Below are 18,123 nucleotides of genomic sequence, written 5' to 3' on the forward strand. Positions count from 1 at the left end.
TCTAAATATATGTCTTGCCTGGATATTCATAAACTATTTTATGCCATAATAGAAAAAATAATTTTTCAATGAAGAGTCAAGAGACCTATAATATAGTTCAAACTCTAAAATTATCATATATGATATACTGCTATGTAATACAGGTCTTGTGGGAGGGATGAGCACAATGATGGCTCAGTTTTCTTTTTGTAAATCAAATAAGCTGGTCTAATTTATAGTCTCCATTGGCACTTAACTGTCTTACAAATTCTAATTTAGGGCTCAGATTGTGGCCTTGTCATCCAAAAGAGTTAGCAACCAAATTAAAAGATACAGGAATTCTCCTATTTTAGCTTATTATATACTAAAAAGGAAAATTCAAAAAACAAAAATGCTATAATGTTACTAATGCTCATGTTACTAATGAACAAAAACTAGAAAAGTTTATGACTATGCATCACATAGAGTTACCTCATAGTATGTTTATTTTTAAAGTAGACCTTTTAAATACAGTACCTACATGTTTCTATTTCATACATTCATATTTGCCTTGGCAATTTCGCATGTGTATAAATCTTGAGATCATTCTTTAATAAATACAAAAGAATAAAAACACCTATGAAATTTGGACAAATCTATTATCACTCAGTATAGCCCATCAGATTCTTAGTTTACCTCATTCAGTTACTACAAATATCTTTAGAGCTGAGTCTGACATTGTGTAATAGATCACTGCCCTCTGATGGTACTATTAATATGTAATTTTAAATTCAGCAAGCAAAAAAACACTTTTATTGCAATGTAAAACCCTACATGTTAATTTTATAAGCCACAGAAATAGAAAATAAATTAGGAGAAATTCAACAGTTTCTACAAATTTTCATTACTCTTTCATTGGTAAGATACAAAAATTTACAGTGTCCCTTCAGATAAGCCCTTCAAATGATTTTTCAACATTTTCCCTGATGATCAGTTTAAAGGCACAAAGTCCATAATTTTAAGCAAAAGCCTTCATAGATAATGAAATAAAAAAAGATACAAGGCTAAGCAGAAAAATATAGATTGCTAGGTCATCGTATAAAGGAGAGAAAATACAATGGCAAACTTTAATGTCTGAGGTGTATGCAGACTTTTTGCATGCGACATATATATATATATTCACTATTTAGGTCCATGTTTTAATTACTAAAAAATGGCAAATCACCCACTACCTGCACAAGAGCAAATGTAAGAAAATAAGTATGTGTTGAAGGGTCTGGCCATTTTCTAAGTTTGAACATCAAAAACAGTTTCAGTCTATCAATACTGGAAAAGCACTGACTGCATTTAATGGCACTACAATTACAATAAATTATTTTATTTATTCAAAGAGAAGACATTAGGCTGCGGACGTCCACTTGATTGCAGATATTAGTTACTGGCAGTAGACTTTTCTACTCACGTTACGCTTATGAAACTGTCCACTAGAAAAGATAAAAACACATGGAGACAAGTAAATTTTATTTAAAGTTAATGTGAAAATATCCTAGTGAACAAAAATAGAAGTATGGGCTATACAAATGTGAAGTGATTTCTGTGCATAGCAGTGATTAGTATAATTTTACATGATGGTCAACTTCTGAAATAAGACAAACGATTGTTTAAAGACATAAAGAAGTAAAACAAAATACCTGGGCAGATTAACGGGTAGCTAAATCCCAAATAACCAGTAATTAGCTCAGGAAAACCAAAAGAAAATACCACAAAATAAAAACAATGAAACTGTAAAATAAAAATACAGGAATTCTTGTTTGAGGCAGGGAGCCACAGAATGGCAGAAGTTGTTAAGTAATGGTTTGGCAAAGTCTTTTTCTTGCTTGACTTGAGAAACTTCGTTGTTCTGTTCCATCAAGTCTACTACATCTGCAGGAGTAAACTCTGAAAAAGTCACTGGGATAGTACCAGGTACTTACCAGTCTCTTGAGTAGTGGTTTTCATGTACATCCAAGCAATATTATTGGGTGTTATATATATTTTTGAAGTCTGTATTTCAGTTTTGAAAATTAAGGGTTAATCCAAGTAAATTTGCTTTCATTTTAGGACTTCTTAGAGACTTGGAACACTGTGCACTTTTGAATCTCTAAGAAAGGGAATCAGTATACAATATTGTGTCCAGGAATTTAAAATATTTTATTTTTTACCACGGGACTCTATTTCCCACAATATATCTTTGAAGATTAGTGTTAAAAAGACCAGAGCAGTGATTCTCAATCTGGTTTGGCGCATTAGGCTACCTCGAGGAGCTTAAGAAAGTCCTGATGACTAAACTCCACTCTCAGAGATTCTGATTAGCATGAGGTGGGAGCCAAGGGTCAGCCTTTTTTGAAAGCTCCTCGTGAGGTTCTAACATGTAGCCAGGGTTCCGAGCCACTGCATTAGAGGTCTGCCACTACTCCTGTACTGTCATATCCTGTACTGATATTAGTTTGTACCATGTCATCATCACACTGAGCTCGGAAAATAAAGCTCCCTTGCCACTCTAGAAGAGAGTGGGGGGGGGGTCCTCAAAAAATTAAATCATTTACATGATCCAGTAATTCCACTATTGGGTATTTACCCAAAGAAAATGAAAACACTAATTTGAAAAGATACATGCACCAGTATGTTTATTGCAACATTATTTACAATAACCAAGTTAGGGAAGCAGTCCAAGTATCCATTGATAGATAAATAAAGAATATGTGGTGTATGTGTATACACACACACACACACACACACGCACACGCACACACAAATATCACTTAGCCATAAAAAAGATGAGATCTTGCCATTTGCAACAACATGGATGGACCTAGAGGGTTTTATGCTGAGTGAAATAAGTCATACAGAGAAAGACAAATACCATGTGATTTCACTTATATGTAAAAACAGACAAAACAAAACAAATTTTAAAAAGCAGAAACAGGGTCATAAATACAGAGAACAAACTGATGGTGGCTAGTGGGGAGGAGGGCGGGAGGATGGTCAAAATGGGTTAAGGAGAGTGGGAGATACAGGCTTCCAGTTATGGAATGAGTAAGTCAGAGGGAAAAAAGGTACAGCATAGAAAATACAGTCAAGGGTATTGCAATAGGGTTGTACGGTGACAGATGGTGGTTCTAGTGAGCATAGCATAATGTATAGACTTGTGGAATCGCTATGCTCTACACTTGAAACTAAACTAATGTAAAATCATGTGACAATGAAAAGAAACTAAGAAGAAAAAAAATGAGGTTGCCTTCCCAGAAGATAGTGAGCATTGCCAATGCCAATCATCCCGGGAAGAGGCAGCGCTGGTCAGGAGATGAATATGTGGAGTACATGAAGACAGAGAGAGGCCATGTTTTCCTCATACTGCGAAGTCTGGTGAGGCAAAATCTAGCTACACGGTAGAGGCCACACCAGGCCAGCCTGCAGAACAGGCCTGGCAGCAGCCCTTAAAGGACCTTAGGCCAACGGGTTTGAAGATTAAAGTTACTCTCTGCCTTCTGTTTCCCCTTCTATTAGCACTGAATCTCTAAAAACTTATTTTGAACTTCACTGTATGCTCTCAATGATCTACACAGGTGGTGGAGGGGAAAGGAGCATGTCTCTTAAAGCTAGTGTGTCAGTGGTAGAAGTGATTAGGAATATTCCAAGGGAAAATGACCCAGAGTACAGCAGGAGTGGTTTATCACAATGAGCCACTGTCCAACTTGATGGCCTTGAGGGTGATTTTTATTAATGGAACCAGAGAACTTTCTTGTAAGAACAGTACACAAAGAAAAACGGCACAAAATTTAAAATTGGGATGATTTTAATTCTGAACACTGCTGAAGGGACCAAAAGCAGTACATGGCCTAATTTATTTCTAAAGTATAGGCTTCAGGCTAGGCTTCAGATTTAATTAAGAAAGGTACTTTCTTTCTTAGAGTTTAAAAGCTGATGTTAAATTTATTAGATTAGAATATGTCAAATAAATACCTTCTTAACTCTGACTATATATAAAGTATCTTCTTCTTATAACATTATATGTGATTTTGATTGTCACTCAATACCCCCATTTCTTCTATTATAAAACACTGAAATTCAGCATAATTTCCGGTCACACACTTTAATTTTCACAATTTTTGTTATTGTTTTTGAGAAACTTCTATGAAATAAATCTGGTGGCATATACCTATATCTCAGTAATGACCGCAAATATCTATACTTCTGATAAATATCCTGACTTTGTATCAACCAACTGTTTCACTTTCCAGAAGATTTATTCTCTTCTATTGTGCAGGTATATAAAAAACATAAGCACAACAGTCACAGCTATTTACCTGAAGATTGAAACCAATTATTCTATACACTGTTAAAAGTTGATAAAATTTGGGGCGCCTGGGTGGCGCAGTCGGTTAAGCGTCCGACTTCAGCCAGGTCACGATCTCGCGGTCCGTGAGTTCGAGCCCCGCATCGGGCTCTGGGCTGATGGCTCAGAGCCTGGAGCCTGTTTCCGATTCTGTGTCTCCCTCTCTCTCTGCCCCTCCCCCGTTCATGCTCTGTCTCTCTCTGTCCCAAAAATAAATAAACGTTGAAAAAAAATTAAAAAAAAAAAAAGTTGATAAAATTATATTTTCTTTTACTTTCATTGAGTAAACAAAACTAGATGAATTAATATACAATGGTAAAATACACACAGATAAATCATACTTCTGCATGATATTCCTGAGCCAGAAGCACCTCTTCTCAGGATGCTTCTAAACTGCCTGCCCCACAGGATAGGAGGATATATACATGTATGTATTTATATATAGTTTTAAGAGCTCCCCCCAAAAAGTCAGTGCTATTGTAATAACATTGTATGGTGACAGATGGTATCTACACTTGTGATGAGCCCAGCAAAATGTATAGAGATGTTGAATCGCTATGTTGTACACCTGAAACTAATGTAACACTATATTAACTAGACTTAAAAAAATTAAAAATCAAAAAAACTGAATTGCAAAGACAGTAAATCAGCTAAATAAGTGCTAATAAATCATTGACAAGTTAGATATAAATGACTGAAATTCAGGACATTGTCCTTGTCACAAAAACACTTACTTGAAAAATTTATTTCCTTTAAAAATGGACCAAAGAATAAAATATTTTTTTTTAATTTTTTAAAATATTTATTTATTTTTGAGAGACAGAGTGAGACAAAGTGAGACTTGGGGGAGGGGCAGAGAGAGAGGGAGACACAGGTTTGGAAACAGGCTCCAGGCTCTGAGCTGTCAGCACAGAGCCCGACACGGGGCTCCAACCCACACACTGTGAGATCATGACCTGAGCTGAAGTCGGACGCTCAACCGACTGAGCCACCCAGGCACCCCAAGAATAAAATCTTAGTATCTGAACAATATTTTCTTGTGCTTTAACATGTAAAATAAAACCTTTCTAGAAAACCTTTATAGAAAACTGCAAAGATCCTCAAGTTCAGGGTCCTGTTTAACTTGTCCATCATTGTATTTCCATGTCAAGAGCTGCAATTGCTACGTTGGGAGGTGGGAGGTGTGTATGTTACACTCACCCTGTATAGTCTATTGTCCAAACTGACATTTACTGAACTATGATAATGAGTGACCATGAAAAGCTCAAAATCCTCAAATTACTCAGTGAAAAAAATGTAGGCTATTTAAAAAAAAAAAAAAGGAATCTATAGTGTAATCCAATTCAATTAAGATTGATGTACAAATGGAGATTAGAAATGAGGTCTGTCAAAATGACACTGAATTGGGGTGAATTTTATGTTCTTCTTTATACTCTTCCATATTAAGTTTCCTATATATTGTTATTAATCATACAAATACAAAATATTAAAATATAGTGCTAAGGTAATCAGGAAAAACAATCTATTTTCATTTTTGGAAATGCTGGAATGTCCACATAAATTGGCACTTCTTCCTATCTATTTATTTATGCTTTTAAATTAATTTAAAATTTGCTGATAATCCATTTCAAGAAGAAACTATTGAATAGATTGCTACTGACATTTTTTAACATTCCAAATAAATTAAACTGTAAGTAAATTTTAATACTTACCCTAAGTCCACCTTCTGGTGGGGGCCCAGATGTAGCAATTTGTTTTTCTATTTTTTCCTTTTTCTTTCTCTTTTCTTCCACAGACCGAACATCCAAAATGCCCCGAGATGCAGCCTTTAGAAAATGTATTAAATGGTTTAGAAGAACAACAAAAATTAGTATCCAGTGTCCAAAAGGTATTTGTTTGTTGCTTTTTAGGTTTTTCTTTGGAAGAGAGTTTTATTTGTGGTAACAAAGAATTAGACTACTTCTATAGAAGCTTTGCATAAAGCATCATTTCTTCACTGGGTATTTTTCCCCTAAACTTAACTTGACATCTGTCAGTGCTTTATAAAGTATGGTCACTTTATCCCAAAGAAGAAGGTTTTATTAAAGGGGCATCTCACATTACAGAAGACATCTGTACAGTAATTTTCATGCATTAAATGATATAAATGCATTAATGTATGTTATAGAAATACAGAAATCATTTAAAAAATGATTATATATAAATTTATAGGATATCAGACACAATTTTCATTACAGAATACTAGTAATAAACATCTATTGAGAATAAAGAACACAATTATCTATGTGGGCAGAATTTTATTAAAAAATTTTTTTTTTACTATTTATTTTTCGAGAGACAGAGCGTGAGCAGGGGAGGGGCAGGGAGAGAGGGAGACACAGAATCCAGAGCAGGCTCCAAGCTCTCAGGTGTCAGCACAGAAGCCAATGCAGGGCTTGAACTCACAAACCGTTAGATCAAGACCTGAACCGAACTCATATGCTTAACTGACTGAGCCACCCCAGCACCCCTATGTAGGCAGAATTTTATTTCTACTCTTACCTCCTTCTGTCTTCTCTCTGCAGCCTCTGCAAGCTTTGCTCTTTTCTCTTCCTAAAGAAATTGTGTGTAAAAATATGTTGTAAAATAAAGCCAAACATCATGGATAATTTATATATTATAAACCAATATATATAAAACCAATTTACAAAAATATTTAGTACTCGTTCAAAATGTCCCACTAAGACTGCCACTATTTACAATATTTATGAAATACTTAACTTCCTGAAATTCATTCTCCAAACCGATATACCCTCAAATAAGCACATAAGACACATATACGTAACATGTATTATAAACGCATATATATTATATATATTCAGGTTGTGCTATAAAATAATATAGTTGCTTTTTTTTAAGGCTTACAAGCTAGTCAGTATAATAATAAAACAAATGGCATTTAATAAGACAAGAAAGGAAACATGTGGTTTGAAGTAGGTGGTATTTTCAGGATACAGTCATGAATGAAGTGGGCTAATCTTATTGTGTAGGACATGAAGCCCTGAAGGACATTTTAAGAGGTACTGCTCCATGTTGGGGCACACTGAACATTACTTTTTATATCATGTATTACTATTATTAATTATAAATTATAAATTCATTAAATATATAAGACAGTAAGCAGCATTCCCTTGGCAGCTGTGTTAATAATTTCTTTGTTTACCCTACCACAATACATATATTCATTCATTCACTGGACAAATATTTATTGAGCAACCATCATCCCCCAGGAACTTTTCTAGGTGCTGAGGATGCAGTGGTAAAAAAACCTGACAAATGTTTCCAACCACATGGAACTTACATTCCAGTGAAGGCACACAGTTAAATATAATCAAGTCTGTTTAACATGTCTGTTAAATAGTTGTGCTTTGAGAAAATACAAAGAAGAGTATGGTGATTAAGAAATGGAAGGGTGGGTGGGCGGTATAGTGGGAGATCTATTTTACTTTGGGAGGTCCTGGATAAACCCCAAAGATAAAGTGACATTCCAGTAGTGAACCATGTGTTTATCTGTGGGGATAGCGGGGAGGGCTTAACAAATGCTGGCATATTGGTATTTTACCAACAGCCAAATAAACAAAATTAACAACATTTAAAAGCAACACTAGCAAGAAAGACAAGGTAAATTTTCCCACATCAACTTCCAGATCATTTTTAGTACCTATAATCAAATGGCTGAAGAGTTAATGTACTTCCCCAAACACCTTACTTCCTTCAACGAATTTTTAGGTAGAAGAAGAGAATAATTTAGGTTTTCTATTATCAACAACCTGTAAGGACTATTAATGTAAAGATACTGTTATAAATAGAAAGCTACAAAAGGTATAAATGACTTGTACCACAAACCACTTAAATACAAATTTCAGCTAAACAATGAATAATTTCTAATATATGTCCCAAATATTGCATGAGATACACCTATTCTTAAAATATATATATTTTTATCTACAAATTCAAATTTAACTGGGCCTTTTGTATTTCTATTTACTAGATGTGGCAAAGTTACAAACTCTACATTCCGTACTACGTAAAATCCTTATTGTTTAAAAAGAAGAAATTAATAAAGAGATAAAATGGTAATGGGAAATAGCTGATTATTACAATATCCAACAGAGCACAGGAGTGTAAGAGATTTTATTAAGCACCTTCTTTATACAGTTGGTACAGACACAAGAAAACGCACATCGCCTAGATTAAGAACTTCAGTTGCACCCTGACTTCATCCACCGCATCGCCAAGAATGGCCCACACACCGCACCGTCTGCGTACGCCTGCGTCCTTAAGAACTCCCAATTTCCCCCAAGTCTGCGAAAGGTAAACAGACTCCGGAGCCGCCTTTGGGCAATTTTTTGTAACGGAAGTGGAGAGACCGACACGGAGGCGGCGGCTGTGGTCCCACGGCCAGACCCAAGGTCCCTCAGAGCGTGTCCACACGTCTTCGCCAGCAGAGACCCACCGGCGAGCTGTCCGGTCCGCGCCTCCGCGCCCAACGGCCAGCCCGGGAGCCCCTAGCTCGCGGCCTCCGACGCGCACCTCCGGAGAACAGGTGCGCGCGGCGCGGGTCGGCGGACACGGGAACCCGGGGACGCGGGGACGCGGCCTTACTCACCAGGTCCGGCGAGGGAGGCGCGGACTCCCCCGGACAGGGAAAACACATCCCCATGGGGAGAGCGGCTAGGGGGTCCCTCTCTGGGCCCGCCCAGACCTGACAGTGCGAACTGCGCGGTCAGATCCGCTTCCCAGGTTCGCGGCGCTCGCCCCGCCCCCACCCCTGCCGGGCGCCTCGGCTCCGCCCCGCCCCTCTGCGGCAACGCCCCGCCCCACCGCTCCTCCGCTACAACGCCCCCCCCCCCCCCCGCCTGTCACTCCACCACCCCGCCTCTCCCTACCGCCCTCTAGAGGCAATTCCCCACCGCGCTCAGCACAGCTCCTCCTGGCGAGTGCCAGGGTGGCAGGCAAGCAGGCAAGGCCTCCACGCCAGGAAAAGCTTGCTGAGTTTGGGCATCTAGAGGGAGAGAGAAAAATAGAAAAACTACCTTTTCTTTACTCACTTGTCAATGGACAGATTAAGTTGTTTCCATACGTTGCTATTGTGAGTACTACTGCAATGAACATGGGGTTACAGATTCCTCTTCCAGACGATGCTTTGGTTTCTGTAGTCTATAGATCCAAAAGTGGGATTCCTGTATCATATATATGGTAATTTTAATTTTAATTTCCAAAGAATTTCCATCATGTTTTCCTTGGTTACTCTACTGGTTGACAATCCCAGCAACAGCATACAAGGGTTCCCTTTTCTCCACATCCTTGCCAGCAATTATAACTTGTCTTTTTGGAAATAGATATAGTAGCAGGTGTGAGTTCATACCTCATTGTGGTTTTAATTTGCATTTCCCTGATAATTAGTGAGTTGAGCACCATTTCATGGACCTGTTGGCCATTTGTATGTTGTGGGGAAAATGTCCTTTTAGGTTCTTTGGCCTTTTTTTAATTGGGTCATTTGCTTTTTGCTGTTGAGTTGGACTTAACTTGTGTATTTTAGATACTAACTCATTATCAGATATGTAATTTGCAAATATTTCCCCCATTCCATAGCTTGCCTTTTCATTTTGTTTCTGATTTCCTTTGCTGTGCAGGCGACTTTTTAGTTTGATGTAGTTACACTTATTTTTGCTTTTGTTGCCCTTGCTTTTGGTGTCAAATCTAAAATATCACCAAGACCAAAGTCAGGGAGCTTACTGCTTATGTTTTTTATTTTAAGGAGTTTTTTGGTTTCAGGTCTTATGTTCAAGTCTTTAATCCATTTTGACTTCATATTTGTGTGCGGTGTTAAAAAGTCCATTTTTGTTCTTTTGCATGTAGCTGTGCAGTTTTCCAAACACCATTTATTAAAGACTATCCTTGGGGTGCCTAGTTGGCTCAGTCAGTTGAATGGCCAACTCTTGATTTCTGCTCGGGTCATGATCCCAGGTTTCTTGGACTGAGTCCCACATGGGGCTCTGAGCTGTGTGTGGAGCCTGCTTGGGATTCATTCTCTCTCTTGCCTTGAGCTCCTCTCCCCCGCCCTGCCATGCTCTCTTTCTCTCTGAAAGAAGAAAAAAAAAGTTTAAAGAGACTATCCTTTATATGTTATTGGGTCCTTTGTCAAAAATTAACTGATAGTATGTATGTGGGTTTATTTTGGGGCTTTCTATTCTGCTCCCTTGATCTTTACATCTATTTTTATGACAAACCATGCTGTTTTGATTGCAATAGCTTTGTAATATAGTTTGAAATCAGGAAATATGATGACTCTAGCCTTGTTCTTTCTCAAGATTGCTTTGACAATTCAGGTTCTTTGTGGTTTCATTCAAATTTTTAAGATTTTTTTCTATTTCTGTGAAAAATGACATTGGAATTTTGATAGGGATTGCATTGGATCTGTAGATTGCTTTTGGTAGTATGGACATGTTAACAGTATTAATTCTGATCTATGAACATGGGATATTCTCCCATTTATGTCTGCGATAAACACTGCTTTCTCTCCCTATAGGTTAACTATATTTTCTAGAGTTCCAGATAAATGGAATATCATATGTGCTTTAACTTCTTTCCATTCAGATAAAGGTTTTAAAGCTCATCAATGTTATGTGTGTGTAAGTTCTTTCAATAATATTCCAGTGTTGTAGACATATCTTTTTCATTTCATTTCATTTCATTTCATTTCATTTCATTTCATTTCATTTCATTTCATTCCATTCCATTCCATTTATATCCAGTTTAGTTAACATAGTGTAATAGTTTCAAGTGTACCATGAAGTGATTCAACAATTCTGTACATTACTCAGTGCTCATCAAGATAAGTAGATATACCACATTTTAACAATCAGTTTTCCTATCCATGGACTTAATGGGCTATGTACATTTTGAGGCTGTCATGAACAAAGCTCTATAAATATTCCTGTGCAATTCCTTGTGTGAACTTGTTTATTTCTCTTTAGTGAACATGTGGGTGGGATAACTGGGTCATATTTCACATGTATGGAAAACTGTTAGGAATTTTACAGTGCTTGTTCCATTTACGTTCATAGCAATGGTATAAGAAAATACCAGTTGTTTCTTATCCTAGCCAAAGTTGGTACAGTCAGCTTTTAAAATTTTACCAATTCAAATGGGTGTATAGAGTGGTATTAGTTTGCATTTCTCACCTTTTCATGTACAACTTGGCTGTTGGTGTATCTTTTTAGAAATAGTTCAAATCTTTTGTCCGTATTATGGTATGTTTATATTCTGTAATTTAATTGTAAAAGTTTTTTGTTTTAATTTTCTGGTCAAAGAACATATTCTTTATCACTTCAATCCTATGAAATCCACTAAGAGTTACTTTATGGCCCAGCAGATGGTCTATTTTAGTGTTCTGTGGTGTACTTGAAAGAATATCTGTTCTGTTTATGTTTGTGGCATATTCTATGAATATCAGTAAGATTATTGGCTGGTAGTGTGATTTAAGTCTTCTATGTCTTTGCTGATTTTCTATTTGTCACATCATTTGCCTAAGCGATGAATGTTTCTATTTCAGTTATAATTGTGGATTTGTCTATTCTTTGAATTCTTCCAGTTTTTGCTTAACATATTTTGATGCTCTGATATTGGGTACATATGTTTATGATGATTATGTCTTTGTGTGAATGTTTTATCATTATAAAATGTTCATCTATGCACTGATAATATTATTTGTTCTGACAACCAATTTATGTTAATATAGTCATTCGAGTTTTAAGATTTTTGTTTTCATTGTATATATTTAATTTTTAAACCTTTTAATATTTATATACATAGTGTGTTTCTAATAGTTTGTAGTTGTTCTTGCATTTTAAAAACTCAGTTTGACAATCTCTGTCTATTGGAAGAAAATTCTCCATGGGTCTTTCATGTATCTGTTTTCTAAGCAAAGATTTTAATATAATTTGTTCTAGACTATCTTTTCAAGGATGTTTGCATAGTAAGCAAACTTGGAAGATATAGTCTCCTCTAGAGCAGATTTGTTTACTTTCCGATATAATAGAGATGATGTCTCCCTCCAGAACAAAAGTTGGATAGATTTGCTAGTAACTCTTTATAGAAGATTGGGGTTACTTTAGCTGTGACACAAACCCACTGTGTGCACAGCATTCACCTGGGCATACCTCTTACCAAGGGAAACCAATGTAAGCATGTACTTGAAGTAACAAAGTCCTTTGTTTTCTGCCAACATCTTTGAAGGTATGACAGTCTGACCTCTTATCTTATGAAAATAAAGTCTCAAATCCTTCACAGTTCTTGCTACTTTCTTTTAGTTGGAATGCTTAGACCATTTACATTTAATATAGCTAATAATCAATCTGGGATTGATAATCTTGCCATTTGTTTTCTTTATTTTCAAATCTGTTCTTTTTTCTTTTTTGCTTATTTTTCTATCTTCTTTGGATGGATTTTCAGCATTCCATTTTTATCTTCACTAATGGCTATATGTCTTTGTGTGTGTGTAGTTTCTCTAGTATTTACAATACATTTCCTTAACACATCTGAGTCTCCCTTCAATGTACCTATTTGTGTAAAATATAAGAAGCTTTCTTTGAATTGTATTTCCATTAATCCTCTCCCACCCTTTGTTATTGTCATACATCTTATCCCTGCATGTTATTAATATTACAATACATTAATTTTGCTTAAAACAGTTATTTTTAATTAAAAATTGGAATAAATTTCTCTTATGCTTACTCATATATGTATCATTCCCAGAGCTCTTCATTGTTTTGTGAAGATCCAAAAATTTATCTGATATAATTTTTATACTACCTAAAGAATTGTCTCCTGCATCTGTGGGTAATAATTTTTTTTTTTTGGCTCTTCTTTTCTGGAGAAAATATTCTGTACTTTTGCTTTCAGTTTTAAAGGATATTTTTGTTCCATATAAAACTTGAAACTGACCTTTTTTTTCCCTTTAAAAATGTCCTTCTGATTTACCTTGTTTCTAATTAGGTTTGTGGTTTTCTTAAACTTGTTTCTCCATATTTAACGTGCTCCAGTCCCCCCTGATGCTTTCCTTTCTCTTTTCAATGCTTTTCAGCAGTTTGATTATATCAGGTAATTTGATAATTTTTGGTTTTTATCTTACTTGGTTTTTATTAAACTTTTTGGATCCATGAAATTCATTTTCATCAAATTTGGAAACTTTTTGGGAATTTTTTCACTCCCATCGTCCCCCATTCAGACCTTCCCAGTTATTCATATGTTAGACCACTTGAACTTGTCTCAAAGTTCAATAAGGAGCTAATCATTTTCCTAGTTTTTTTTTTTCCTTTACCTCAGTTTGAACTATGCTATTGCTATATCTGCTATATCTTCAATTTCAGTGACTTCTTTTTTACATCTAATATACTGTTAATATCACTCAGTGAATTTTAAAATTTCAGATATTTCTCAGTTATAAAAGTTCTATTTAGTTCTTTATAATATCTTTCATTTGGAGTGCCTGGGTGGGTCAGTCATTTGGGCATCTGACTTTGGCTTGGGTCATGATCTCACCATTTGTGAGTTCAAGCCCCATGTTGGGCTCCATGCTGAGAGCTTGGAGCCTGGAGTCTGCTTCAGATTCTGTGTCTCCCTCTGTCTCTGCTCTTCCCCTGCTTGTGCTATGTCTTTCTCTCAATAAAATAAAATAAAATAAAATAGTATAATATAATAATAATATAATATAATATAATATAATACGATATCTTTCATTTCATTCTTGTTATATTCATGTTTTTCTTTAAATTGCTGAGCACAGCCAACATATTTATAATAGATGTTTCATTCTTCTAATTCTGTCATCTCTTTTCATTTTGTGTCTGTTTCCAATGGCCTGATTTCCTTTTGATTATGTGTTACAATTTCCTGTTTCTTGGCATGCCTAGAAATTTTGATTGGATAATAGACATTGGACACTGATAGTAGACAGAGAGTAAACAGGTATGATCTTTTTGAGTTTCACCGTATGCATATGCAGTTTAGTATTCAACAAAGACTCAATACAAGCCATTGCAGATCTACAAAGTACTTTGAGTAGTTCCTTACTTTCTGGAATTTGGCCCTACAACTTCCAGTTACCCCAAGATTCCTGAATTCTTATCTTTGTTCCTCAGAGTTCATCTTTACCTCAGGAAAACTACTGTGCTCTGCTTATGGTCCTCTTCTCTGCATCAAGATCTGGAATACTTCTCTAGGCAGTAAATGGGATTCATTTTGTTTCTGCTCTCTTAGAGATCACAGCCCTTTTTGACTTTTGCCTAATTTCTGAAATTTTGTTTTTAGTATTTTGTCCTGTTTTCTAGTTGTTACTGTGAAAGCATAATTCCAATAACTTCCTTTAACCCAGAATAAGAATTCCCTGTATTTTATGTATTTATTTTTTTAAATGTTTATTTATTTTTGAGACACACACACACACACACACACACACACACACACACACGGAATCTGAAGCAAGCTCCAGACTCTGAGCTGTCAACACAGAGCCTGATGTGGGGCTGGAACCTTTGAACTGCGAGATCATGACCTGAGCTGAGGTCAGACACTCAACTGACTGAGCCACCCAGGTGACCCATCCCTGTACTTTACTTTAAATTTTATTTTGGAAACTGCAAATCAGTTATCAAATATAATGTTTTTATTAATTCAGCAGTCAGTACTTTGTTTATAAAATAATTGTGATAATTCTATTTGCATGTTAGAAATTACTTATGAAATTAAGACAGCATTTTACAAAGATAGATGTGATTATTATTTATACATAAAAGTAAAATTTAATTCAGCATTTAAATTTTACCTTAAATGAAAATTTTAATCACATGATAGCTCATTTGCAGTATGGAGATATAGTATAGGCTTTAGTTATATTAAAACTCTTTCTGGGGAGTCTGAGTGGCTCAGTCAGTTAAGCATCCAACTCTTGGTTTCAGCTCAGGTCATGATCTCACAGTTCATGGGTTCAGGCCCCATATCGGGATCTGCCCTCGCAGTGTGGAGTCTGGTTGGGAGCCTCTCTCTCCTCTCTCTACCCCTCCTCTACTCTCTCTTTCTCAAAATAAATAAACTTAGGGACTGTGTAAAGATTTTAAACGTTTTATTTAAACACAAGTCGTTATATATACAGCAGAGAAAATATCTTTTCCCCTTTTGTTAAAGCATAATTCTAAATCTTTAGATAGGTGATATATTTCCATGCAGAAATTTAAACAGGAGTATATAATTTTTAAGGACCTGTATATCTTATTATTCATTGAAAAAGCAGAAAATCCCAAATTTACCACAGGAAAAAAATGGTGATGATGAATTATGGTATTTAATAAAATTCTAGACCCTGTGGTTTGGATGTTACATGGTTGCACTGCATTTATTTTGCTGAAATGACAGAGTATTGCCTTTATTTTTCAAATGAAGTCAAATTATGAGATGCCACTTGATGTTATAAATCTGCATGTTATGGTCTGACATGATGTCTTCTGTACAGATTCCAGCTTTATGACCACTAGAAGAAATTAAAATACATAAAGAAAAATAGATTCAATTAAAATGTATACAAAGAAAATTTTATATAAAGCTATAAATTATTTGGGAAAGGCCTCGAGAGGGAGTATACTTTCTTATACAAAAAGAATTTTATAAAGAACTGGAAATGCTATTCTAAATTATAGCAATGTCACATTCAGATAATAACCAAATATGAAAGGCACTATTATCAAATAACTCATTACAAAGAATGAATATGATATAAAGATGTTTTTCCCCTATGAGTCAGGTAACAAACACTAACTATAAGCAGGAAGAATTTGTAGAAATGAAAAATAACAGTTTGGAGGAAGGGTTAAAGTCATTTCTAAACATAATGGATATGATGGAGATGTTAAGCATAGGGGTTTTCTTTTTTCTTTTCCAGTCTTATGGCTTGTGGTTGCGAAAGCATATTACAGGTGGTTGCAAAGAGTGTTTTAAGTCTTGAAATGACGGAAAGTGAACAACAGGGACAAATAAGTGAAAATAGAAAGAGTTCATATACCAGTATTGGCAGGAATTTAACCATCAAATACTATTTCAGGATTATTTTAATATCCATGATTATGATTAGTAATGATATAAGTAAAAGATAATTTTGTTATAGAGACTTTAGACAGACAAAAACCAAAACAAAAACACCTTTCAAACTTTTTACATCTAGTTGCTCTAGCCTTATCAGCCATATCCTCCTTCGCCTGGGCACACCCCATATGTTGAAAATACTTACCTGTATGGACTCAGGTTTTTATTTTCATCCCAAACCATTTAAGTTGTACAAATACTGTTGTTATATATTTTCCTGAAGCCAAAGGTCAATTTAAGAATAAAGAAAAAGGAGAGGGTATTAGTAGGGATGCCGTTGACAACCCGGCAATTTGCAGAAGATGTAAGAGAAGAAAAAGTGCAAGGATCAGTACAGGTGAATGCTGTGTTACCCTGTGTGGTCTGGTTTGCTTATGGTCATTACAGCTTTGCAACAAGATCAGTTAGACAAATTGAGAGTAAACATTTACGTTCACTTGAAACAATTTGAAAATGCTGTGACATTTTGACCATGTGTTACAAAATGATCACGTGTCCACAATGATTTGGAAATTAGACGAAACCAAGCCAAATCAGACAAAATTGGGCCTGACCACATTTGAGAAGCACTGAGAGTTCAAGCCTTAATATGATACAGTAAACCTCTTGGTCAACATATAGAAGAAACACTAGAACAGGGTTTTCACAGTACCTCCCTGCTATTATTACCCTGTGGGGAGTGGGGAGAGGCCCTTTAGCCTAGGGTGTACTTTGGGGCTTTGAGGCCCCTGATGTTCTTTCTTGGTAGAAGGGTGCATTTTCTCTCTTACAGGATATAAGAGCTCTCATGACTACCTAATACTGCCGAAGGAAAATCTCTAGATTCTTTGAAGACAATTCCAGAATCCTTGTAGTAAGGAGAATAAGTACTAGATTGAACTCAGGCTTCTCATATGTCATACATTTTATATTCTATATTTTTATTTACTTGGAGACATTTTAGTTGTCTCTGAAAGCTCAAGTAAGTTGGTTGGATAATTGATATAGAACAATTTTGTAGATGCTTCTATAAAAAAAAATCTGGCAGCTCAAGGAGAAAAAAAAGGAGTTTTTTAATGGAGAAATCCTAAACGCTGTGTTGTTGAGGGGCAAGTCACAAGGAGAGAAGATTCCTGGCAGGAGATATCTGAACTGGCAATGAGATTGGAAAAATTAACCAAACTAATGTGTGTCCATAAATTAAAAGTTAAAAGGCTCGGAAGTACTGGCAATTGCCAGACCCTCTAGGAAGGTGGTTGCAAGAATCACTGCTGCCTTCTCCCTCACATCCCTTATTATTATACTTTCCCAAGGCATAACTGTTCCGATGTAAAATACGTTGTGCGAGCATATTTCAATGCATATCTAAGAGGCCATGATTATGTGGCGGTATTACAAACACTAGCCTATCAGCAAGGAAAGAGCTGTGTGGATATTTAAGACAGTGCAGTAACTCTGTAAGGTTGAGGATCCTGGATTTGTAGGTGGCAACCGAAAGCTCCTTTGACTGTGCAAAGACAAATGAAGGGGTGGGGGATGCTGAAGGGTTAAACTGTTACTAATAATTTGTAGTTAGTCCAAAACTAAAGAGGAGGGTGAATTTTAGAACGAAGACCATCACAGCCTGAAAAAGG

General features: G+C 35.9%; 1 protein-coding gene and 1 long non-coding RNA gene across 2 annotated transcripts in view; one reads left to right on the forward strand and one right to left on the reverse strand.

Annotated features, from left to right (window-relative positions):
• Window positions 1-748: 748 nt before the first annotated feature.
• On the reverse strand, window positions 749-9,147 carry LOC123601500 (small VCP interacting protein). The gene is made up of 4 exons (XM_045484799.1): window positions 8,982-9,147; window positions 6,875-6,925; window positions 6,046-6,159; window positions 749-1,442 (listed from the first exon to the last, which is right to left on the reverse strand). The coding sequence occupies exons 1-4, from the start codon at window positions 9,033-9,035 to the stop codon at window positions 1,428-1,430; spliced, it is 234 nt and encodes a 77-aa protein (XP_045340755.1). The 5' UTR covers window positions 9,036-9,147; the 3' UTR covers window positions 749-1,427.
• The window catches only part of LOC123601502, a 222,646-nt gene continuing 213,078 nt past the window's right edge, over window positions 8,556-18,123 (forward strand). The window contains exon 1 of the long non-coding RNA XR_006714138.1: window positions 8,556-8,918. This is a non-coding gene — a long non-coding RNA (uncharacterized LOC123601502). The remainder of the gene's footprint in view (window positions 8,919-18,123) is intronic.

This window comes from Leopardus geoffroyi, chromosome D1 (assembly GCF_018350155.1).
Source record: "Leopardus geoffroyi isolate Oge1 chromosome D1, O.geoffroyi_Oge1_pat1.0, whole genome shotgun sequence".
Taxonomy (NCBI): Eukaryota; Metazoa; Chordata; class Mammalia; order Carnivora; family Felidae; genus Leopardus; species Leopardus geoffroyi.